The sequence below is a fragment of the Leptonychotes weddellii genome, chromosome 8 (genome assembly GCF_054177405.1).
Source record: "Leptonychotes weddellii isolate Sample4059 chromosome 8, ASM5417740v2, whole genome shotgun sequence".
Classification (NCBI taxonomy): domain Eukaryota; kingdom Metazoa; phylum Chordata; class Mammalia; order Carnivora; family Phocidae; genus Leptonychotes; species Leptonychotes weddellii.
Window position 1 is genome coordinate 23,443,062 of NC_138376.1, and position 22,339 is coordinate 23,465,400.

At 55.6% G+C, this 22,339-nt stretch overlaps 4 protein-coding genes across 19 annotated transcripts in view; 2 read left to right on the plus strand and 2 right to left on the minus strand.

Annotated features, from left to right (window-relative positions):
* Window positions 1-1,307: 1,307 nt before the first annotated feature.
* PRRT1 (proline rich transmembrane protein 1) lies at window positions 1,308-7,423 on the minus strand. 4 transcript variants are annotated; one of them, XM_081827948.1, is made up of 6 exons: window positions 7,249-7,423; window positions 5,552-5,580; window positions 4,793-4,968; window positions 3,338-3,790; window positions 2,523-2,708; window positions 1,308-2,381 (listed from the first exon to the last, which is right to left on the minus strand). In XM_081827948.1, the coding sequence occupies exons 1-6, from the start codon at window positions 7,329-7,331 to the stop codon at window positions 2,205-2,207; spliced, it is 1,104 nt and encodes a 367-aa protein (XP_081684074.1). In that variant the 5' UTR covers window positions 7,332-7,423; the 3' UTR covers window positions 1,308-2,204. The 4 variants fall into 4 exon arrangements, with proteins under 4 accessions (XP_081684074.1, XP_081684075.1, XP_081684076.1 ...); XM_081827949.1 differs by having other exon boundaries at window positions 3,338-3,876; window positions 4,793-4,876; window positions 7,249-7,422; XM_081827950.1 differs by lacking the exon at window positions 7,249-7,423 and adding an exon at window positions 6,672-7,127 and having other exon boundaries at window positions 3,338-3,553.
* Window positions 5,320-14,081, plus strand: PPT2 (palmitoyl-protein thioesterase 2). 4 transcript variants are annotated; one of them, XM_031033672.2, is made up of 9 exons: window positions 5,320-5,445; window positions 7,592-7,785; window positions 8,018-8,190; window positions 8,651-8,746; window positions 8,836-8,943; window positions 9,683-9,766; window positions 9,886-9,970; window positions 13,055-13,109; window positions 13,295-14,081. In XM_031033672.2, exons 1-9 carry the CDS (start codon window positions 5,425-5,427, stop codon window positions 13,436-13,438), a joined length of 960 nt encoding a protein of 319 aa, XP_030889532.1. In that variant the 5' UTR covers window positions 5,320-5,424; the 3' UTR covers window positions 13,439-14,081. The 4 variants fall into 4 exon arrangements, with proteins under 4 accessions (XP_030889532.1, XP_081684079.1, XP_006738491.1 ...); XM_081827953.1 differs by having other exon boundaries at window positions 8,037-8,190; XM_006738428.3 differs by lacking the exon at window positions 5,320-5,445 and adding an exon at window positions 6,551-6,658 and having other exon boundaries at window positions 8,037-8,190.
* Window positions 14,082-14,221: 140 nt separating this feature from the next.
* On the plus strand, window positions 14,222-17,758 carry EGFL8 (EGF like domain multiple 8). Of its 5 annotated transcripts, XM_006738429.3 has the most exons (9): window positions 14,962-15,093; window positions 15,593-15,721; window positions 15,914-16,036; window positions 16,140-16,252; window positions 16,351-16,446; window positions 16,554-16,724; window positions 16,792-16,871; window positions 16,951-17,104; window positions 17,384-17,758. In XM_006738429.3, the coding sequence occupies exons 2-9, from the start codon at window positions 15,621-15,623 to the stop codon at window positions 17,458-17,460; spliced, it is 915 nt and encodes a 304-aa protein (XP_006738492.1). In that variant the 5' UTR covers window positions 14,962-15,093; window positions 15,593-15,620; the 3' UTR covers window positions 17,461-17,758. The 5 variants fall into 5 exon arrangements, with proteins under 5 accessions (XP_030889536.1, XP_081684082.1, XP_081684081.1 ...); XM_031033676.2 differs by having other exon boundaries at window positions 14,222-15,746; XM_081827956.1 differs by lacking the exon at window positions 15,593-15,721 and having other exon boundaries at window positions 14,222-15,093; window positions 15,936-16,036; window positions 16,951-17,108.
* The window catches only part of AGPAT1 (1-acylglycerol-3-phosphate O-acyltransferase 1), a 9,137-nt gene continuing 4,481 nt past the window's right edge, over window positions 17,684-22,339 (minus strand). For 5 of the 6 annotated variants that reach the window (XM_081827943.1, XM_081827944.1, XM_081827945.1 and 2 more), the window contains 6 exons: window positions 20,729-20,937; window positions 20,368-20,501; window positions 19,882-20,057; window positions 19,642-19,737; window positions 19,444-19,516; window positions 17,684-18,914 (listed from right to left, as the gene is read on the minus strand). In XM_081827943.1, the coding sequence (XP_081684069.1) occupies window positions 18,730-18,914; window positions 19,444-19,516; window positions 19,642-19,737; window positions 19,882-20,057; window positions 20,368-20,501; window positions 20,729-20,928 (864 nt within the window). In that variant the 5' untranslated portion in view covers window positions 20,929-20,937 and the 3' untranslated portion in view covers window positions 17,684-18,729. Of the gene's footprint in view, window positions 18,915-19,443; window positions 19,517-19,641; window positions 19,738-19,881; window positions 20,058-20,367; window positions 20,502-20,728; window positions 20,975-22,339 lie in introns of all 6 variants that reach the window. The other variant, XM_081827941.1, reaches the window with a different exon arrangement.

The following is a 22,339-nucleotide window of genomic DNA, read 5'->3' on the forward strand; positions in this document are numbered from 1 at the left end:
GGGTGGCTAGTGAGTAGGTGGTGAGGAAGCGGAAGCTGCAAATGTGAATTCTTTTTTCAATCTGTTTGGTGAGCGAAGCACATAAAATCTGAAACTTCCAAAGGAGAGCCCACAATTTCCATACTCCATCCCATCCTCCTCCCGTGTGTCCTGTCTCAGTGCATGGCTTTCCTTCTAGATCCTAAACCCCGTGAGGTCAGTGTTCACATCCATGGTTTCGGCAGATGTCACACCAGCATCCCGCAGACGCATGTTGTATGAATGCACAAATTCAGCATAGAACCCTGGCCCGCAGGTGTACAGCTGAAGATACCGAGTCCACTGCTTATGCGCTGCCCGCACCCCCACCAGAGGCCTCCTGGTTGACCTCAGGCTAGGAGAGGGCAACTAGCTCCAGCTGGACTTTGAGAGCCTAGTGACCTCCTCCCTGGGGCTCTGCTGTGTTCTGAATGTTTGTGGTCCCTCCAAAACTCATATGTTGAAATCGTAATGCATAATTTGATGGTTTTAGGAGGTGGGGTCTTTGGGAGGTGCTTAGGTCAAGAGGGTGGAGCTCTCATGAATGGGATTAGTGCTCTTATAAGAGACCCTATAGAGCTCCCTTGCCCCTTAACAAGTAAGGATACAATGATAAGTCTGTAACTCAGAAGAGGGCCCTCACCCGACTATGCTATGCTCTCAGACTTCCAGCCTACAGAACTGTGAGAAATAGATTTCTGTTGCTTATAAGCCACCCAGTCAATAGTATTTTTGTTATAGCAACCTGAAGGGATTGAGATGGCCTCCCATAGCACTCTGCTCCCTTTGCCTATACAGGTACAACAAACCATGTAGGGCTCTAATCGAAGTTGTTTGCCACCCTCTGGCTCAAACGCAGGAACAGCTGCAGGCAGTTGGCATCTTTTCCCTGTCACCCTGTCCCTGACCAACTTCTTCAGAACAGTCTGTCCTTTTCTCCTGATTTCCTGGAGTTCTGGGGATAGATACTTGGGTCTACCTGTAAATGCTCTCTCTTCAAAGCCCTAAGCCCAGTCTAGTAGGAAGTGGAAAATGTGTACTAGGGAAAGAAATCCCCATCATGAATGGATCTCATACCAGATCTCCCTGGTGGAATTCCTAAGGAGACCCCTGCCCCTGCCCCCAGCCCCCAGAGTTGTGTTTGTCTTTCTGGTGTCTTGGAGATCTGTTCCTCCCATTTTTGTCTCTGTCAGTTTTCTTTATCTTTCTTTCCCTTGGAAGGGAAGCTAAGGGGAGGTAAAAGGGGCAAACAAAAGAGGAGGGTCTTTGCAAGGCTGCAGTCTTTGGAATTGCGGGTGATAAATCCACTTAGTCTCTTTAATATTCTTTCAGAAATTCACACACACACTCACACACAAATCAGAACAAGGTGGGGACTGCCGAGGGGAGCGGGGAGCGGGCTGGCTCCTCCGACGCTGGGAGGTCCGTACGCTGGGTTACCTTCTGCCCAGCTGCCCACTGGTTGGGACAGGTGGAAGGGAATATTTACAGAGAAAGGGGGCTTTCGTCATCCCAGGGTGAAAGGTCCTAAACTGGGAACCTCCCAAATCTCATTCCAAAAATACCAAAAGTAGAGGTTCTGGGATTAGCAAGAAAATAGGAAGAGACCGGGTGGAGACAAAACTGTACTACGAAAAGATGAGAGAGCGTGGGGGCGTGGCTACCCGGGGCTGGGTCCCTGCGCCAGGAGAAGGGGAGGAGTTTGTCAGTGTGGGGAGAGGCCTACGGCCACAACCCAATCACTGGACTGAATCACCCCGCGGGGACGAAAAGAAGGCGGAGCCTGCCGACCTGGAGGCGGGGTTTTGTTGGAGCCGGGGCGGAGCCTACAGAGGAGGCGGGGCTTTGGGGACCAGTCTCCGGCTGGGGAGCGGAGACCAAAGGAGCTCGGCTGGGGGCGCTGCATTTAGAGGCGGCGGGGGACTGGAGTGACTGAGGGTCGGGCATTTGGCGGGGATCCTGGGAAGTGGTATTTCTGGGGGTGGGGGTTTTTTCGGGGTTCCTGAGGAACTGGATTCGGAGCGTGCCCGCAAGGCGAGAAGTTCCGTGGAGGCCGAGTTTAGGATGTATCGAAATTTGGTGGCCCCAGAGGCAGGTGTGCGGGGCACCCACTGGATCCGCGGCGTGGCTGCAGAACGCGCTTGGGAGGTTGAGGGGCGCGGGGTGGGGCCGGGCCGGGCGAGTCGTTACGGATCCCAGTAGTTCTCGTGGTGCTGCGCGGCAATGATGATGACTACGGTGAGGATAGTACAGAGCACCATGGCTGCGATACCCACCGCCAGGGAGATGAAGGAGAAGTTCCGGGCCTCGCGTGAAGCGATCTCGGCAGACACCATGTCTCCGCGGGCCAAGGCCGTGCGCACCTGCGGGGGAAGGGCGGAAGCAAGAGGATCAGAGCTGCTGCGCCCTCTGAGATGCTCCCCCGAACATCCAGCACTCCCTTAGAACAGGAAAAACCGAGTGAGGCCGCCCTTCCCAGACGCCGCCCTCTACTCCCCTTGCACCTGCACGGCCTTGAAGATGGCGATGATGCCCGTCGGCCAGAAGCAGCAGATGGTGGTCAGCACCGCGATGGGCATGTAGTCGTGCGGCGGGCGCCTCGGCTCCAGCAGGGCCAACCCTGGGCCCTGGGGCGGCGGGGGGAGCGTGGAGGTTACTCCTGTTCCCCCCGGGGTCCCGCCTGTATAGGGCTGTGCAGGGAGAGGACAGGACGTCATTCCCATCCTCTCTGAGCCCGAAAACATTCTGCGTCTGGCAGAGTGGTTTTTAAAGCACCATTCTTGCACTTTGCTTCTCAAAGGAACTTATCCACTACCCTTCCAGGACACCCATGAATTCCGCCTGGATCCCTCTCTTGTCTTCATTGCTGTCATTACCCTGTATTCTTATTGGTCTCCACACTCCCTCCCCGGAAGGTATGGCCGCACCAGGGCTGCCCTAGCTCACTTCAGGCCTTGTTTCTTCTCCGCAAGTATCTGCCTGGCCTTCCCTATTCAGTCAGTTCCAGGTTTCTTCTCCCTTCTCCTCCTTGGTCGCCAGATTTCATTTCTTCTCCCCCTCTCTCTTTTCCTTCTTTCAAACGTCCTCTGGACTTCTGTGCTCCGTTCCCCTTCTCAGACCCTGATCTCTGACCCCAACTGACTGCCAGATCCTCCTCCCCCCCCAACACACACACATTCCCAAGCCTTTCCTCAGTCCCTCCTCTCCCTAGGCCTTGTCCTAGGAACCTGCCCGGTCCCGTGGCCCTGTTTCTCTATCCCACCAGCCCCCAGTGTGTCCCCAGCCCTTCCTCCCAGGCCCCTGTCCACCCTGTACTCACCGTGCCTACCGGGTAGACCGGCACGTAGGCAGTGCAAGGCTGCAGCTGTAAGGGGTAGCCAGGGGCTACGTAGCCCCCCAGTGGCAGCGCGCCTACCGCCCCCGTGTGCGTGGGCACCACGAAGCCCGGAGCCTGGGCAGCATGAGAGGGCGCCGGCGGGGGCGGCGCGGCGGCGGCTGGCGGCGGCGGGGGCAGCGGGCCCTCGAAGCGAGTCTCCTGCAGGTAAGGGTCGGGTGGCATGCGGGGCAAGGTAGCGCAGCCGGGTGGGGGCGCCCCGGCGGCCGGGCCGGGCGGGGCGTGGTGTGGTGGCCGCGGCAGAGTGGCGGAAGATGAGGGACCGCGCTGAGCAGTGGCCGCGGAAGAAGCCAGGCCGCCTGCCCCTAAGCGCGGGAGGGTGGCGGTGCCGGACTGGTGGTAGTGGTGGTGGTGGTGATGGTGAGAGGAAGGGGCTGCCTGTGGGGGAGGGGCGGGGGGTTCGGCCGGGGGCTGGGGGGCATTATAGGGTGGTGGAGAGGTGTGGGGGACTGAGTCTGAGAGGCCTGGCCGTGGTGAGCGGAGGAGAGGGTATGGGGACAGAGACAAGCCAGGTAGAGAAGAGATAAGGAAGGGGGTAAGGGAGAAACACAGAGGGCCAGGGATGGAGAAAGATAATGGGAGAGACAGAGGAGATGGGTGAGAAGCCATCTCTTGGTCTTGGGGCAGGAAAGGGGTTGTATCTAGGCCGTCTGTACCCCCCCTTCTTTTTTTCAATCTAGTTTTGAAGTCGCAACTCTCCTCCACTCTTCTCCATCTACAGCAATGTGCCCATACATAGCTTCCACCTTCCACCCAAGCTACGGCTGCCTTGGGCTTGCCCATCTGAGCTAGTCCTGTGTGTGCACGTGTAGACATGCAATACTGTGTTAACATGTGCTCAATTCAACAGTTGTATAAACACATGTAGGATGACATATTCCACTCTGCCTTCTTGTCCTGGGGGGGGGGGTGCCCTAGCCTCTCTGGGAATCCCAGTTCCTCTTTTGGGGCAGATAAAGAAGGGTCTTCTGGATTTTACTCCCCTGACAACCCCCATCTGATCATATCTTTATATATCTCCACTGGATGTCTCCATGCAAGCCAGTGTCATCTGTCCATCTGTCACTCCCAATGATGCTATTCTTGCAGTACCTGGCTGATGCTAGGCCACTCTGTACTTCCCTCACCCTTTCAACCTGTCCCCTTTCCGTGTTGTTGGCAAGGGGACGAGGCTGAGATTGGAAGGAGGAAAGGAAGAGAAGGGAGGGATATAGAAAGAGAAGGGGGATGGGGGTTGAGAGCTGGACAGAAGGGGAATGAAACAATCATTCCCCCCGCCCCCCCCCCGCCCTGGAGGGGTAAGGGAGGGAGGGGGTTGGGGCCAAGGATGGGGGGAAGAGTCCGGAGATGGTGGAAAGGGCAGGTTTTGTTGTTTTTTACCTGACTTTTCCGATGACATGCCTGTGGTCTGGCTGGGACAGGGTCCCTGCAGCGGGAGTCGGGGTCCCTGGCTGGCGTCGGAGTCTCGGTGTGCAGATTGCGCAGCCGGCAGCAGCACAGAGATGAAGAGATGAAGACAGCGGCGGGGGGCGGAGGGAGAGCGGAGGGGGGGGGAGCTTAAAGGGACCGAGGAGAGGGAGGGGGAGAGTTTCCGAGGTCCCCTCACTCTGTCTCTCCTCCTCTCACCCCGGCATTCAAGCCCCCAGTTTGGGCTCCCTTGGAGTTGTCATGGAAACAGGGAGGCAAGCAAGACCAGGCAAGGCGGGTGGGACCAAGAGAGGGAAGGAGGGAGGGAGAACTCTCTCGAGTCTTCCCCTCTAAGGCTGGCTGTAGTGATTATATCATGGGAGGAAGTGAGCTGGTGCTCAGTGGATTCAGTACCCCAGTCCCCACTGGATCTGGTTCACCCTAGTCAGGGGCCCCCCTCCTCAGCTTCCCTCAGAGTCCCTGCAAGTTCTCAGGATCTTCTTCCAAATCCTTAGCTCTACTTTCCCCCACTTAGGAAAGATAACTGTGTATGAGGGAGAACTGCAGAGCTGAGACCTGAGATGGCTTGAAGAGTTCCCAGGGTTATGGCCTGGGGTGAACTGCAGGTAAAGTGGGAGGCTTGGGTCTATAGTGGTTCAGCGGGAGTTGGGCCTGTGGCTGGGGGAGTGGGGGTGGGAGGACAGAGCGGAAGCTTGGGGGATACAGAGATACCTTTTCCTCCAGGCTGAAGGAGCTGAGCACTTTGGGAGAAGGAGGGGATGGATCAGCTCCTTTCTGGCAACTCCGTTTTGGGAATATGTGCTTGGTCTCCCTTTCCCCCTTTGATAATTGGGCTTCTTAGAGTTCCTGGGCGCGTCAGTGTTCAGATCTATTTTTTAAAATCCCAGCGACCCACCCACCACCCCTGCCAAGACGCGACGCCACCTCCTGAATCGACAGGAGTGTGTGTGGTGGTGGTGGAGGGGGAGGTCCGAGCACAGCTATAATTCCGGTCTTTTATTTGTTCGTCGTATCTTGGGAGCGCTTATATAGGGAGGGAAGGTGAAGGTACTACTGAGACTTACAGGAGTTGGGCTTTTTGCAAAAACACAATCGGGGAATCATTAACCCTCCCCGGCCTCCACCTTCAGATTAGTACTCCCCATCCCCCGCCTGAGGCAGTCGCCCTCCCCGGCTGTGTCCTTCCCCTCTGGGTCCACGCGGAGCCTACAGAGCTGAGGCCCTCGCCTGGACCAGTCCCAGGCTCCAGACATTTAGGTCACGGCCCCAAACTGGTCGTTCTGGTTTCCAAGTCGTTCGGGTTCGCTCCTGACCCCCTACCGCCACCCCACCCTCACATCACACACCCCGGGGCACAAATCGGTTTTATTGAGACTTTAGACCTGCGAAGACCTTGTGAATAGAGGGAGGGATTCAGACAAGCTTCGAAATCCTTTTTCCTCAAGGGAAGCGCCTTTAAATGCTAAGTGAAAGCCTACCCAGGTATCGGGAAGGGGTCACAGGCGGAGGTGCGGGGCGCCTGGAGCTCGGGAGTCTGCATGCGGTGCGAGGGTCTGCGTCGGAAGCCGCCCACAGGAGCTCCCAGCTAAGGGCAGATTGTGGGGGTCCCTCAAGTTGAAAGACGGGTGGAAACTACGCGAGCGTGAGTCAGCGCTGCCCCGGGGGCCCTCCGCCCCTTGAAGGTGGGTCGTATACCGGGAGCCGAGTAGAGTAGGCCGGGAGAAACTGGGCCAGGCTGCACTCTTAGCTCGAGGGGCCTCGAGGACTCTTCGCGTCCCTGGAGACAAGGGCACTACACACACTTCATAATGAAGAGTTGTAAGACGCTGACCTGGGGCCGGCCGGCGGGCGGGTAGGGGTGGGGTGGGGGCCGCCTGCGCTGGCTTCAGCCCCGATCCGGCGGAGGACGAAATGCGGAGGGTTGCCTTTCCCCGGCCTATTCTCCAGCGCCCTTCCCCCCCACCCCCCACCCTGGGGGAAAGAGAACTTCATGTTCCTCAGCGGAGCGGGACGCCTGAATTGGGAAGTGGGGCAAATCAAGGCCAGGAAATCGGACCCTCGGGTCGCTGGTGCAGCAGGGTCTGGACTGGCCTTCTCTCGATTCCCAGGATATGTTTGCCGCTTCTTCCTCTCCCCACGGGCCTAAATGGATCGCTCTGCCTGTTTCCTCCCCCGCTCCCGGAAGGCAGTGGAATGTTCCATTGCCCCTCCGGTCCGGGCCTGCGTTACAGGGGACGCGGGCACGGTTGCCAGGGAAAGCCCCGGACGTGACGGCGAAGCGCGACCCCTAGCAGCCTCCCCTCTCCCATCCGTCATTCCCCTGCGCGCGCTCTCCTTACACCCTTCCCCTCCCCCCGCGGTTCCAGTCTAGGGAGAAGTAAGCAGCAGGCGGAGCCAGGCTCACTGACCTAGGCCAGGTGGGAGCTTGCATTCTCCAGGAGGCTGCGCTGCTGCTCAGGGGTCTTTTCTTGCAAAACCCAGGGTCGGGCATGGCTGGGATGGTGCATTAGGAAGATCCTGGGCCTAGGGACAGAGTCCCCGCTGAGTTGGGGGCGGGGTTTCGGGTGCGTGTCGGTGCGTCGACGTGTAGGGGGGTGTGTTTCCCTACAGCCCTGAAGTAAGTTCAAAGCGGGCTATTTTGTGACCTGGACCTAGTGTGAGCACGGGCGGGAGGTCTCGAATGCCGGCGTCTGCTCCGAGGGGAGAGCGTGTTGCCATCTGTCTCACAGGCCCTCATCGCCCCCTTCTCAGGCGGGAGCATGCTGGGCCTCAGGGGGCTGCGGCTCCCCCCGGCGGGGATCCTGCTCCTGTTGCCGTTCCTGCAGCCGCGGCTGCTGCCCGCGGCTCCCGCGCCCCATCGCGCTTCCTACAAACCGGTCATCGTGGTGCACGGTCTCTTTGACAGCTCATACAGCTTCCGCCACCTGCTGGAATACATCAACGAGGTCTGGCAGGGGACACCCGGTTGTGGGGCGTTGGAGGCGTCTGTAGTGACGGGGGAAGGAGAATGGGGAACTGAAAGCTGCGCTTCTGGGCCTGCTCAGTTCCTCGAGGAGCTGGGGCCGGCGTTGGGAGAGTCGAGGGATGAGATCCCGGGTTCTAGCAGGGCGCAATAGGCATGTGGACGCTGGCCCGGGGGCGGTGTGGAGGGAATTCATAGTCCATCCCCTGTTGCAGCATTGCCCCCTTCCCACAGACACACCCTGGGACTGTGGTGACAGTGCTCGATCTCTTCGATGGGAGAGAGAGCTTGCGACCCTTGTGGGAACAGGTGCAAGGGTTCGGAGAGGCTGTGGCCCCCATCATGGCAAAGGCCCCCGAAGGGGTGCATCTCATCTGCTACTCGCAGGGTAGGCGCCCTCCCCTTCCCGACTTCTAAGCCCTATCTGAGGCTTGATCCTTACCTGAGGGACACTTCCTAGTGTCCCCTTTTCTGAACCCCAATGTTCCAGCCAGAGCACTAGTACCTGAGACCTATTTTTCTGACTTCCCTCAGCACCTGGGTCTTATCTCTGTGTCCCCAGTGGGAGGGAGGCTCCCCGCCTTGCTGCTCCCTTTTGCCATTACCCATGGTTCTTGGACATAAGGGATAGTGGGGCAGTAAAAAAGCACCCTACAGTTAGAGTCAGAAGACCCAGAATCTGATTCCGGCTCTGTCACTTAAACGACGTGTAACCTTTTGCCACAGGGTGTGCCTGCTTTCTCTGGGCCTCAATCTCCTTACGGACTTGTGGTGGTGGGGGGCCGAGTGGGTAGGCTGTTGGCCTGGCTGTCGCTAAGTCTCAGCCTAATGTGGCATTCTGTTTCCAGGGGGCCTGGTGTGCCGGGCACTGCTCTCCGTCATGGATGAGCACAATGTGGATTCTTTCATCTCTCTCTCCTCTCCACAAATGGGACAGTATGGCGGTGAGTGGGGATGGTGGGCTCCATAGGGGGCCCTGAGGTTTGGGGACACACAGGTTTGGGGCCACTGGACACTGCTGTTCTCTTGCCAGATACGGACTATTTGAAGTGGCTCTTCCCTACCTCCATGAGGTCTAACCTCTACCGGATCTGCTATAGCCCTTGGGGCCAGGAATTCTCCATCTGCAACTACTGGCACGGTGAATAGGGGATGCCAAACTGGGGTCTGCATGGAGGGGGCACCCTGGGGGTAGGGCCTGCTGCTTCCCTGTACCATAACCAACAGCGGTGATGCTGAAGATAACGTATATGTATTGAGCATGTACTATGTGAATAGGCACTGTTCAGAACACTTTATTATTACCTTATTGCTTCAGAGTGTAGTCTGGGGCAGGGGTCAGCAGACTTTTTCTTTGAAGGGCCAGATAGTAAATATTTGTTTGTGACTGTTTTCCTTACCTGTAAAATATAGTATCTACCCTATAGGGGGTTGCAAAGATTAAATAAATTAACGAACGTGATGTACTTTGAACAGTACGTGGCATCATAGGTTCTGGGTAAAGGTGTTTGCTGTCATGTTTACAATTATTATTGTTGTTACTGTTATATTAGTATTCACCTTGTCTATTATTGTAGTCCCCTGATTGGCCTTCCAGCCTCTGGTCTTGCCTCTTTGCCCTGCTTCTCTGACTCTCTTTCTTTTCTTTTCTTTTTTTTTTTTTTAAGATTTTATTTATTTGACAGAGAGACACAGCGAGAGAGGGAACACAAGCAGGGGGAGCGGGAGAGGGAGAAGCAGGCTTCCCACTGAGCAGGGAGCCCAATGCGGGGCTCGATCCCAGGACCCTGGGATCATGACCTGAGCCGAAGGCAGACGCTTAACGACTGAGCCACCCAGGCGCCCCTCTGACTCTCTTTCTAACTGCTGTTTGTACCTAGACCCCCACCATGATGACTTGTACCTGAATGCCAGCAGCTTCCTGGCCCTGATCAATGGCGAAAGAGATCATCCCAACGCCACTGGTGAGACCCTAGGCTCCTACCTGGGTCCCGTTTTCTGCCTCTCTGACCCCCTGTGTTTCCCTCTCCAGCCTGGCCCGACCCCTGTGACTGACTCAAGCTCTTTTCTTCCCATTCTTCAGCATGGAGGAAGAACTTTCTTCGTGTGGGCCGTCTGGTGCTGATTGGGGGCCCTGATGATGGTGTTATTACCCCCTGGCAGTCTAGGTAATAAGGGACTGTGTGGCCTGAAGATGGGCTAAGGACATCCTCCAACCCCCAACAGTTTTCATCTCAGGACTGAAACTGGCCCGTACCTCCCACTGTCCAGTTCATGCCCCACCCTCCACGGATCCTGTCACTCAAGACCAAAACGTGGGAGTCATCCCTCAACTCCTTGTATCCAGCCAGTCACTAAGTCCTGCAGACTCTGCTTCCTCTCCATCCCTAAACCCCTGCTTTGTTAAAGCTTTTAACTTTCAGATAATTACAGATTCACAGGAAGTTGCAAAGATAGTTTATTTTTTTTAAAAGAGTTCATTTATTTATTTGACAGAGAGAGAGAGCCAGTGAGAGAGGGAGCACAAGCAGGGGGAGTGGGAGGAGGAGAAGCAGGCTTCCCGCGGAGCAGGGAGCCCAATGCGGGGCTCCATCCCAGGATCCTGGGACCATGACCTGAGCCGAAGGCAGACGCTTAATGACTGAGCCACCCAGGCGCCCGCAAAGATAGTTTAGAGAGGTCCTGGGTATGTATCCTTCACCCGGTTCCCCCCCATGATTGCATCCTATGTAACTACAGCACAATATCAAAACCAGGAAATTCTCATTGTAGGATGTGTGTGTATGGTTCCATGCCATTTTATGTTTCTTACCAACTCTTTTACATACCTGGGCTTCCGTAATAGCCTCCAGCCCCGTCCCCTCCATCCTGTTCCTCAGGAAAATCCATGGCTCCATTGTGCTATGTGTGGGCCTCTGTTGCAGATCATCATGAGTGATCTGAAATGTCACCTAAGCTACTTTAGTCCTCAACAAGGTTTTTTTTTTTTAAAGATTTTATTTATTTAATAGAGAGAGAGGGACAGGAGAGAGGGAACACAAGCAGGGGGAGCGGGAGAGGGAGAAACAGGCTTCCCGCTGAGCAGGGAGCCCGATGCGGGGCTCGATCCCAGGACCCTGGGATCATGACCTGAGCCGAAGGCAGATGCTTAACGACTGAGCCACCCAGGCGCCCCCCTCAACAAGTATTTATTGAGCACTGTATGTATGCCCAGGCACTGTTCTGGGCCATTGGGATGCAGCGGTAAGTGAAAGAGAAGTCCCTGCTATTACGTAGCTTAGGATCTAGTAGTGTAGGAGACAGATCGTAAATGTAAACATACATGTCAGGTGGTGGTAAGAGGAGTCGGGGGAAGGGATTGGAAGATGACTGGAGCCTATGTCAGACAGTGGCCAGACAAATCCTGGAAGAGTTGTCATTCGAGTAGAAACTTAAGGAAGTGAAGGAAGGAGCTGTGCAACAATCTGGGGGGAAAACGACTCAGAGAAAGGAATAGCATCTACAAAGGTTCTGGGGCAGGTGTGAGGAATAAGGAGGCCAGTGGTGTGGCTAGAGCACAGGGAGCTGGGGAGAGGGTGGGAGACAAGATGAAAGGGATAGCAGGGAGCCAGTGATGTGTAGCCTTTGTAGGGCAGTCAGGCCCTTGATTTTTTTTCCCCTAAAATATACATAACATAAAATTTACCATTTTAAGTGTACACTTCAGTGGCATTCAGCACATTGACATTCTTGCATAACCATCACCACCATCCATCTCTAGAACTTTTCTTCCCAAACTGAAACTCCATAGCCATTAAACATTAACTTGGGACGCCTGGGTGGCTCAGTCGGTTAAGTGTCTGCCTTTGGCTCGGGTCATGATCCCAGGGTCCTGGGATCGAGTCCCACATCGGGCTCCCTGCTCAGCGGGAAGTCTGCTTCTCCCTTTCCCTGCCACTCCCCCTACTTGTGCTTGTTCTCTCTCTCTGACAAATAAATAAAATCTTAAAAAAAAAAAAAAATTAACTCCCCATCCCTGCTTCCCCTCCCAGCTCTTGGCAGCCATGGCCCTTGACTTTTTATTTTGAGTGAGATGGGAAGGCTTTGGAGGGTTTTCAGTGAAGGAGTCATGGGATGCCCATAGATGGGATTTATTCTATCTCATTTTACCTCCACAACCCTCTGAAGATAGTAATATAGCACCTTTTAGATGCCAAGGCACTATTCTAAGTACTTTTCAAATAAACCTTGTTTAGTCCTCATAGAGCCAGTGACTGGTGAAGTCAGGCTATCTAACTTAACCACGGGGCTTCACTTCCTCTCTGCAAAGGAAGTATTCTTAGATAGGACAAAGAGAGTAAGTAATATGCTCGGCCACACACGAGTGGGAGTGTGCAGCAGAGCTGGAGTTCAGATCCAGGTCTGTGTGCCCGTGCTGCTCTCCTACACCCTTACCCGGTAATGTTTGTTCTTCATGGCCAGTGCCCACTCACGGCCCATGTCATTAAATAGTACTTTTGAAAAATTTAAGACCTTTTTACTTTGGAATAATTTCATACTTGATAAGTTGCCAAAGTATTACAAAAAACAATCTTACGTATTCTTCACCTAGATTTTCTAAATGTTAACATTTTACCATGTTTATGCCTTCATCCATTCTCTGTAAACATACACACGGGGCCTAGGTGTGTTTGTGAAGCATTTAAGAGTAGGTTGTAGACATGAGGTCTCTTTATCCCTGAAACTTCAGTATGTCAGTGATTGTTTCCTGTGTATAGGACATTTCTTACATAGCCATGGTACAGTGATGAAAGTCAGGAATTTAACATGGATAGGCTACTCTATAGACCTGATTCAAATATTTTCCAGTTGTTGCCATAGGGAAAAAAAAATCCATTGCAAGATCCAACCTGGGATCATGAGTCCCATTTACTTGTCCTGTCTCTTTAGTCTTTGTTTTTTTTTCTGGAATACTTCCTCAGTCTTTGTCTCTGACATCGAAATTTTTGAGGTGTATGGTCCAGCCGTTTTGTAGAATGCCCCTCAGTTGGGGTTTGTTGGCTGTTGGCTCATGAGTAGGTTCAGGTTATGCATTTTTGATGGGACTCTGCAGAAGCCATGCTGTAGCCTCTCTATCACCTCATGAGGTACAGGGTCCCCATTCTGAGTGTCTTCCTTGCTGCCAATGAGTTCCTGAAGTCCCCTAGCCTACCTTGATTTTCTCCACCTCTCCTGATAACCTCCTCCCCTGCCCACCCTCAATCTCTTTGTAGCTTCTTTGGTTTCTATGACGCAAATGAGACGGTCTTGGAGATGGAGGAGCAACCGGTGAGCCCCCTGGGATTACTTCCCCTTTCTTCATGCACTGTCCCACCTCAGTTTGTAGCCCTCCCTGCTGCCGACCCTTGAGAGTGGAAGGGTTCACCCTGTGGGGAGGGGACCTGGGACACCAGCAGGAACTCATGTTGTTTTTCTGTCTGTCTGTCTGCTGTGACCCTTCGCCCACCTTGAAGGTTTATCTGCGGGATTCTTTTGGGTTGAAGACTCTCTTGGCCCGGGGAGCCATAGTGAGGTGTCCGATGGCTGGGATCTCCCACACGGCCTGGCACTCCAACCGTACCCTTTATGAGGCCTGCATTGAACCCTGGCTCTCCTGAGGATGTCCTCAGGGATCCCCCAGGAACTCCCCAGCCCAGAGACCAAGCAGTGGCCTTGGAAAGCAGATGTCAGGCTCCGGTGTGCCTGTGACCACCCCATTGCTCCCACACTGCCCGCACCAACCAGGGCTCCCAGAACCCCTTCCTCTTCTCCTCTGTGAATGACCTCATGTCTGGGGTTTGCTCCGTGCTCTCTCACCCTCCCAAGGCCGAGGCTGGGAAGAGAGAAACCAGGTTTTGAACTTGCAGCTACTCTGCTGCTCCTCGGTCTCGGGCTGCACCGGAGGAGAACCCGACCCCTGCCCGCTGCGGGGGTCTCCTTCCAGGCCACTCAGGTCATTTTTAGCTTCTGTTCTCCCCATGTTCCCTTTTCCTCAGCCCTCCCAACTCCCAGGAAGGACTACCCATGAGAGTGGGATTCTGAGGCTCCCCTATGGGGACAGTTCTGTTCTTGAAATGTCAGTGTTGGGGATTATCTATGGCCTGTGAGGCCCATCTCAGGTTTGGGGATCCCCCCAGTCCCTATGTTCAGTGTTGGGGTACCCCCTGGGAGCCTAGTTTCTTTGAGGCCCCAGCCCCTCTTTTAGCTGCCATTGAATGGGTGTTAACCCTGTATTAATGGAAATAAAGTTCCATTTCCTCAGTGTGGCTTGGCTCATTTCCAGGTGAGGGGGACCTGGCTCTCCAAGGAGGGTGGGGATAGAGAGCCTGAGGTCTGGGTGCCCGGATGCCTGGTCTGGGGTGGGACCCCCTTGGTGTTTCCGCTCTCTAAATGCCCATTCTGTGTGGGTTCCTGATTCTCTGTGGGTTCTTTCCTGCAGAGGACAATTCTCTTCCTGTCCCAACCTAAGCTTGGGGGGCTGAGCCCAGGGCTCCAGTGGTTTGTGCCCCAGCCTCATGGGTGGAATGCGCCTGCCACCCCCAGGCTAGATGAGGGGCCTAAGGGTCAGGGTGGGCATTCGTTGTACCCCTTTTTGACCTTTGTAGGCCACAGTTGGGTGAGGGGCTGGACAATGAGCCTCCTCTTCCTTGAAAGAAGGAATTTTGGTGGAGACAATAGGGCCCTGTCTACTCTCGCATGGGGGGTGGTGGCTGACTCAACTCTGCCCCCCCCCCCAAGGCCCTAACAAATGTCATCAAGAAACGGGGAAATTTCCCCTTAGTGCCCTGGGCTGTCCCCCCGCCCCCCTCTTGGCCTTTTGTGACGACTTGCCCTCCTTTCTTTCTTCAGCTGATCTTGCCTCTTCTCCCATCACCTGACCCTGCTTTTCTCTGCCAGTTCTGTCTCCCTGCCCCCCACTTCTCCCCCAGTCTGTGTTGGGTTGAGGGGTGTGGCAAGGGCCAGGGGTACCAGTGATGTTACAGAGCCAGTAGCCTCTGCTGATTTGGGGAGTCCAGAAATAAGGGGCATCAGAGGGTTGGAAATTTACTTCTAGGGGGCCCTTCGCTGGGGTGGTGTGAGGGTAGTGGGACCTGGACCCCACGGAGCAGATCAAGCAGGAACTATGAAGTCTTGTGGGAGGGGGCAAGAATGGGAGGATTCTGTCTGGCCCAGCCCCTCCTCTCCTTCCCAGCCTGCCCAACCCGCCCACCAGTCTGAGCTGCTGCTGCTGAGGCTGGTCTACTTGAAGTCTCCCGGAGAGAGGGAAAGACAGGTGGGGAGACCATGTCAATGGGGGATGAGCCTTAGAGTGAGTGTGAGTTGGGGAGTGTTGTGTGAGGGGTGTCGGTGTGGGAGGTAGTAGGGATGTATTTAAGGTGCATTTTCTAGGTGCATGGTTTTGGGTGCAGGGTGTGAGGGGGTGTAATGGTGAATATCTGAGGCTTCGAAGATAGAAAAATTAAGATAGAAGAGGGCACGTTACAGATAGGAGGGTCCTGGGGGAGAGTTAACTGGGTTGTGCAGAGGGGAGGTGGAGGGAGTGTGTTGGGGTGTGCCCTTGCATGATGCTGCGGGGACCGTGTGCGCTGAACGAAGGGGTCATGTTAAATGTACATGCAGGTGTAGACAATGCTGGTGGCTAGTGCAGGTGTGTACAAATGAACATGCTGACTCCCTTAGAGGGCACTAGCCGACTGGGCTCTTGGAGGGGCTGGAGCTGGAGAGCTTACAGGAGAGGGGAAGGGCCTCCATTAACCTCTTCTTGCCTGCAGCCTGCAGAGTTTGGAGTCAAGGAGAATCATGGGGTCCAGGGATGAGCTGTACACTCTCTTAGGCGGACTCTCGTTCCTCCTGCTACTGATGTCAGTCCAGGGGGCCAAGGGTGGATCCCTTAAAGAGAGGTGATGACAGAGGGGGCGGGGGCAGGTATGAGGTCTTCAGGAAACCTGCTGGGGGTGGGACTTCAACAGGTGGCAAAACCATGAAGTTTAGAATGGGGGTGGGGCCTCAGTGGAGCCTTGAGGGGAGAGGGATTCCTGGCCCCCAGGGCCTGGCCCACTCAGTGTCTCTCACCTTCTCCGGCTTGGGTGCAGTCAGGGGGTCTGCTCCAAGCAGATGCTGGTGGTCCCCCTCCACTACAACGAGTCCTACAGCCAAGCAGTGTATAAGCCCTACCTGACTGTGTGCAGTGGAAGGCACGTCTGCAGCACCTACAGGTGAGGGCTGGGGAGCCTGGACTCTGCAAGTCTTTCAAGAAGAACTTCAAGAACCCAGACCAAAGCCCATAAACCAACGTTCACAGCCAGGCCTGTGTTCTAGGACCACATACCGAGTGGCGTGGAGGGAGGTGAGGAGGGAGGTGCAGCAGACCCACGTTGTGTGCTGCCAGGGCTGGAAGAAGCGGCATCCGGGGGCGCTCACCTGTGATGAAGGTGAGACTGGGTCTTCCCAGGCCTGGGGACAGGGCGCGCTGCAGGGCTGGGGAAGCTGGCTGTTGGTCCGGTCTTGAACCGCCCTCCTGCACCCACAGCCATCTGCGCCAAGCCATGTCTGAACCGAGGCGTCTGCGTCAGGCCAGAGCAGTGCGAGTGCGCCCCAGGCTGGGGTGGGAAGCACTGTCACGTGGGTGAGTGGCCCACCCCCATCCCCACCTCCAGCGGCATCAGGACCTCACCACCCTTGGGGCGCCGGCTCGCCCCCACCCTTTAGCCCTCTCCTCTTTCCCTTAACTAGACGTGGATGAATGTAGGACTGGCGTCACCCTCTGCTCGCACCATTGCATCAACACGGCGGGCAGCTTCACCTGCCGCTGTCCCCAGGGTCTGGTGTTGGGCCCGGACGGGCGCACGTGCGCAGAGGGCGCCCTGGAGCCGCCAACCAGTGCCAGCGTCCTCAGCGTGGCGGGTGAGTGAGTGGGGCGGCGAGGGCCCGGGCTCGACTGGGCAGTGGGTGACACTCTCTTTTGTCTCAGTTCGGGAAGCAGAACATGATGAGCGCGTCTTGAGGTGGGAGATCCAGGAGCTGCGAGCGCGCCTGGAGCGGCTGGAGCATGTGAGTGGAGATGGGGGTCAAGCCCTCCCGGCAGGGTGTGCCCCACCCCAGCACTCCTGAGGTGTCTCTTCCTTTGTAGTGGGCTGGTCAGGCCGGGGCCTGGGTCCGAGCTGTGCTGCCCATGCCTCCGGAAGAGCTACAGCCGGAAAAGGTGGCAGAGCTATGGGGCCGCAGTGACAGGATCGAGTCTCTCAGCGACCAGGTGCTGCTGCTGGAGGAGAGGCTAGGCGCCTGTGAGTGAGTCCTCCTACCCCTCTCTGCTTGAACCCCCCTCGCCCAATAGCTGCCCCCAGCTCTCCGAGACATCTTTCCCTAGATCACTTTTCTCTTTTCCCCAAGCCCTTCCCCAACACTTCAGTCTTCCCATACTGTCCCTAGATATCCACACTTCACCCATTCTTCTGGTGCCCTGTCCCCAGTCCACTTTTTGTTGGGTGAGAGTCTCTCCAGTGCCCTGGTAGCCCCAGAAGTCTACAGCCAATGTGTCTGCTTGCTTCCTTGTCATTCACCAGGCTCCTGTGAGGACAACAGCCTGGGCCCAGGCCTCAACCGGCCAAAAAGGAACCTCTCCAGAGCCCCGGTCCCCTAATTTATACAGAAACTGGCCCCGCTAATCCTTTGGGATCGGCCAGGTGGGGAAGTGCAGATAAGGTTATCTGCCACTAAGGAGCAATAGTGATGGAGACTTCCAAGAGCTGAAGAAAGGCGGGGAAGATGGGTGCCTTGGCCCACCCGAGTCTTCTGGCTGGGGCAGGTTGCCTGGGCGAGAACCACTTTAATGCCTTCACAAATGCAGCCAGAAAGTGCCCAGATCTCTCTCTCTCTCTGTCTTTATTCTCGGTTTCTTGCTGTTATCCAGATAATTAATAAAAACCAACCACGCAAAACTGGGTCCTGCCCTCTCCTTTTGCTCCCAGCCCATCTCCCCAGTTTGTGGGCACAGGTCTGGGGTGGGAGGCAGGAGTGGTTAATGCCACAGGGAGGAAATGAAAACTGGCTCAGAGAGGGGAAGCCTCAAAAGAAAGAGAAATAAATTAAAAGCCCTCCCATCCGTCCAGCCAGGGTTCAGTTCCTTTCCCCAATTCCCCAGGGAGCAGAAGTGAGTGCAGCACCTGATGTCTGCCTCTTCCCTTGTGTGTGGTTAGAATGGTACAGCAGGGCTGCAGGGGGCTGGATTGGGGCCAGGACCACTGAAGAACTGTACCACAGGGACAGGGGGAAGCAGAAATGTGGAGACCAAACTGGCATCTAGGAGTATGCTCACCCCTGGGCACCTGGGTATGGGCAGGATGAGACAGACCTCTGAGTGAGAAGAGTCCAGCCTCCACTGACAGGCTCCATGGGAGGGAGTGTGAGGGTGCTGAAGAGTGTTCCCAGGATAAGCCAGGAATGTTCCAGGCATCACTTCCAGCCACAGTGTGAGGAGTTCTCACAAATGGATAAGTCCACTGAATCCATGGACTTGTGGGAGGGTATTGTTCCACAGAATGGATGAGTCCACTGGCCAATGTGGGGTGGAGAGGGAGAGAAGATCACAAAGGAAGAGGGTCCACTGGGGAAAGGATGGCGTGTTCCCACCCTCGTGTAGGTGAGCCACTGGAGATGAGGGGGGAGGTAACCGTCCCACAGACAAGATGGCACAGGAGGTGGGTGGGGTCAGAGTGGAGACTGCACCGAGGCAAGAGAGTCCGTGGGGGAGAGCTGGGAGGGGGCAAGGAGCGGTGCTGTATCCACATTCACTTCAGAAGTTGAAGATTCCCAAGAGGAGAACAGTGGGGAGAGGAGAAACAAGGAAGAGGATCAGGGCGCACTGGGCGGGTAGGTGTGGGAGGAAGGTGGGGGTAGATGGGAGGGGAGTTCAGAGCCGGGCCTCGCCCACCCCTCCAGACTTCTTCAGATAGTCACCACCGCCCCGGCCATCAGTGGAGATTTCCCGGAAAACGGTGAGCATGGAGTGTCGGACTCTGTCAGCCAGAGCTGGGACGTCATCTGGTGTCAGCCCTTCTGTGGGCACGGGGGGCAGCACCCGTACCTGACATCGCCCTGGGAGGGGGTGAGCACCATCATGGCCTGTCTCCCTGGGCCTTTGCCCGCAGGTGGGGCACAGTTTCTGAGCTCTCCTGCTCCTCCCTCCCCAACCTTTCAGTTCTCTTCCCCCTACCCTGGACAACTGGCCCTGTGCTTGCCAGCTGCCACCTGGTCCGAGGTCCTCCTGCACAAAGCCTTCCCCATGCACCCAGTCCAGACACCTCCTCAGCACCCTTTCAGCCCCCATCGTCTCAGCTTAGCCTTTACTGCCGAGTGTTACTATAGCGTTGTGCACACAGGCCTTATCTCTCCCACTGGACAGTAACGGCCCCTCCTGGAGGGACCGAGCGTTACCCGTGTAGCAGGGTATGGTGGGTGCTTAATAAATATTTATTGGTTGATGTGCGGTCACACTGGATGATCCTTTGGACATCTCAGTTCTGACACCGACCCATCCTCCTCCCTGGTGGGGCCAATCCCTCTAACCTCTCTCATCCATGGCCTTTCTGGCCACCCCCAGCCCCAGGTCTACTCGAACCCTCACCGGAAGTGAAGCGGCGCTCCTTCTTGCAATAGAAGTCTTGATAGGAGGACATGACTATGGGGACAATGGGAACCTGGGGAAAGGGAAAAACAAACAGCCCACATTTCCCTTCCAAGGCCCTATGACAAGCGTCTGCCAAGAAAGAAAGGGATGGTGGAAGCTGGGGGGCTCAGCAGCAGAAGGGGAAGTAGTCGTTACCTGGGCTTGCACTGCAAGGTGGAAGGCGCCACGTTTGAAGGGCAGCATGGAGCCATTGTGGTTTCTCGTGCCCTCAGGAAAAACCCAGACCCGCACCTGGGGAACCACACACGGAGGGGTCAGAATATGGTTGTGATGCTGTAATGGGACCGCTGAGGCCCGCTGGCCCTGCATCTCAGTTTATTTACAACTGCGCTACTCCACAATGCCCCGACCCTCCTTTCCCACAGGGTGACTCACGTCCTGGGTGAGCAGGGTCTGGGCGACTTCAGACATGACACTGATGGCATCCCCTGTGCGCTTCCGGTCGATGAAGATGACTCCTGCCAGCCAGCACGCCAGCCCAGCAGAGCCAGCCCACAGCAGCTCACGCTTGGCAATGGGCACACAGCGGCCTGGCAGTACCTCCATCATCCCTAGGGCAAAGGTGGGGTGGGTGAAGGGTGAAGGCCAAAGGAGGCAAAGTGTCAGGGTAAGCGGGGCCACACTACTAAGGACTGGAGATAAAGGAAAAGGGAGACTGAGGGGAGGAAGAGGTGATTAAACATGTATTAGCCTGCCTATGCAGGTGAGGTCTGGCGGGGGGGGGGGGGGGAAGGGGAGAAGGGAGCCAGGGGGCAAAGTTCAGATGAAGGGGAGGTGAGGACACCTAGAGGAAGAGATTCTGGGGAAGGAAGAAGGGCATGGCAGGGGTGGGGGGGAGGTGTGCCCTATGAGGGATCTCACCAAGCAGGTCCAGTGAACTCTGGTGGTTGGAGACCACGACGTAGGGCTGGGAGGGAGGGAAGTGGTGAGCCCCGCGCACCTCCACTCGGATCCCATACAGGTATTTGATGTGCAGCAGCATCAAGCGCAAGATCCTGTGGGGTCATGGCAAGGGGTTCCAGCAGGACCCACTGCCGTCCGTCGGCAGGCCTCGGTTCCCCCATCCTGCTGTCTTCCCAGGTATCTTTGCAGTCTTCTGGCCTTCCTTGTCCCTGGGCTCTCTCTACTTTCTCTACACACCCCACATCCTCCCCATCCACTGCTCACTTCTGACTCTGAGGTTCTCTCATCACCCAACCCCCCCCCCCCCGCCGGCCCTCACTTCATGTTCTCGACGTTTCGCCCTCGCACGGCACACACAGGGATGGCGAGCACAGCCAGGAAGAGGATCCAGCCATTGTAGAAGGCCATCTTGAAGAAGTATTTGGCACTGGGGCTGCAGAACCACAGGGCGGGCAGCAGGAGGGGCAGCAGAAGGAGGAGGAGCAGCAGCGCGGTCCATACCCCCGGCCACAGCTCCATTCTGGCCGCCTGCAGGGGACAGGGCAAGGGACAGTGGGCCTGGCTCCTGGGTGGGGGAGAGGGGTGGGCAGGGCACAGAAGCTATGAGGACAAGGGCCAGAGACACAGGATGGGGTCAGGGCTCCCAGCAAAACCTGCCCGGGAAACCTCTCTGGGATGGGGGTGCGGGGGGCTGGGAGCTCAGGACTGCTCTCCCACCCCTCTCCTGGAAGGCTCCAGAAACATTCACAAAGACAAGAGACATGAGATACGGCCATCCACAACTCAGACACATGATAAGAGGACAACAGTAACCGCAATAGCTGACACTTGCAGCTGGTAAGGTCTTAGGACTGACTGTCTAGTGTGGTAGCTTGAACTGAGATGTGCTGGAAGTGTTAAGATACACATTAGATTTCAAAGACTCTGAATAAAAAAACAGAATGTAAAATAGCCCACTAATAATCTTCTGTATTGATTACATTTTGAAATCTTAACCTTTCAGAATACTGGCTTCGACAGAACATATTATTAAAATTAAATTCACCGGGGCGCCTGGGTGGCTCAGTCGTTAAACGCCTGCCTTTGGCTCAGGTCATGATCCCAGCGTTCTGGGATCGAGCCCCGCATCGGGCTCCCCGCTCAGCGGGAAGCCTGCCTCTCCCCCCTCCACTCCCCCTGCCTGTGCTCCTCTCTCACTGTGTCTCTCTCTGTCAAATAAATAAATAAAATCTTTAAAAAAATAAATAAATAAATAAAATTAAATTCACCTTGTTACTTTTTACCTTTTTTGACGTATCTACCAGAAAATTAAAAATTACATGTGGCTTGCCTTATATTTCCGTTGGGTTAGGGCTGATCTATAGACTATGTTTAACCCTTAAATACGAACCACACAATTTACATTTTACAGGAAGTTAAATAACTTACCTGAGGGGACAGGGCTCCTCAGAGGCACTTCCTCGTTTAAACCTAAGCAGCTTGTATTCCTAACCACGGTGCCGCTGCTGCCCGTATAAATACACATAGGTGTACACACAGCAGATACAGTTACGGGACAGAACACCCACAGACATTCTCAAGAGCACACTGGCTAGAATAAAGGCTCTGTCACTAACGCAAACACAAACCCACACAGTCATACAGAGACTGACCCGCTCACACCAGAAGGCAAACTTAAAATCACGCCCAGTAACAGATGAAGGAATGTGTAGTAAATGCATAACCAGAGAAACCCTTCTCCCCCAAGGTAGCCACCCCCACCCCCCCTTCCCATTCCCAGATAAACCCACAGACATACCAGGAGTAGCTACCATCTATCAATCCTGCCTCCACAGGCAGGCAAACAAATCCTTCTGCCCCCTTCCCCCCCTTCCAGGGATACTGCAGGCTACCTGGTCAGGCAGATACAATGCGTAAGGCCTGACCAAGT

Excerpts from the sequence above, each read along its gene's own strand:
- PPT2 (XM_031033672.2), top strand. The coding sequence starts at position 5,425 with ATGGCCTGGGGTGAACTGCAG. Across the intron at positions 9,971-13,054 it reads ATTACCCCCTGGCAGTCTAG|CTTCTTTGGTTTCTATGACG; the intron begins GTAATAAGGGAC and ends ATCTCTTTGTAG. Across the intron at positions 13,110-13,294 it reads TGGAGATGGAGGAGCAACCG|GTTTATCTGCGGGATTCTTT; the intron begins GTGAGCCCCCTG and ends CCCACCTTGAAG.
- PRRT1 (XM_081827948.1), bottom strand. The coding sequence starts at position 7,331 with ATGCCCGACCCTGGGTTTTGCAAGAAAAGACCCCTGAGCAGCAGCGCA. Across the intron at positions 4,969-5,551 it reads CCTTCAGCCTGGAGGAAAAG|CTCCCCCCCCCTCCGCTCTC; the intron begins GTATCTCTGTAT and ends GGTCCCTTTAAG. Across the intron at positions 2,709-3,337 it reads CGGTCTACCCGGTAGGCACG|CCCTATACAGGCGGGACCCC; the intron begins GTGAGTACAGGG and ends CTCCCTGCACAG.
- EGFL8 (XM_081827955.1), top strand. The coding sequence starts at position 14,944 with ATGAAGTCTTGTGGGAGGGGGCAAGAATGGGAGGATTCTGTCTGGCCC. Across the intron at positions 16,447-16,553 it reads TGGGAAGCACTGTCACGTGG|ACGTGGATGAATGTAGGACT; the intron begins GTGAGTGGCCCA and ends TCCCTTAACTAG. Across the intron at positions 16,872-16,950 it reads GCCTGGAGCGGCTGGAGCAT|TGGGCTGGTCAGGCCGGGGC; the intron begins GTGAGTGGAGAT and ends CTTCCTTTGTAG.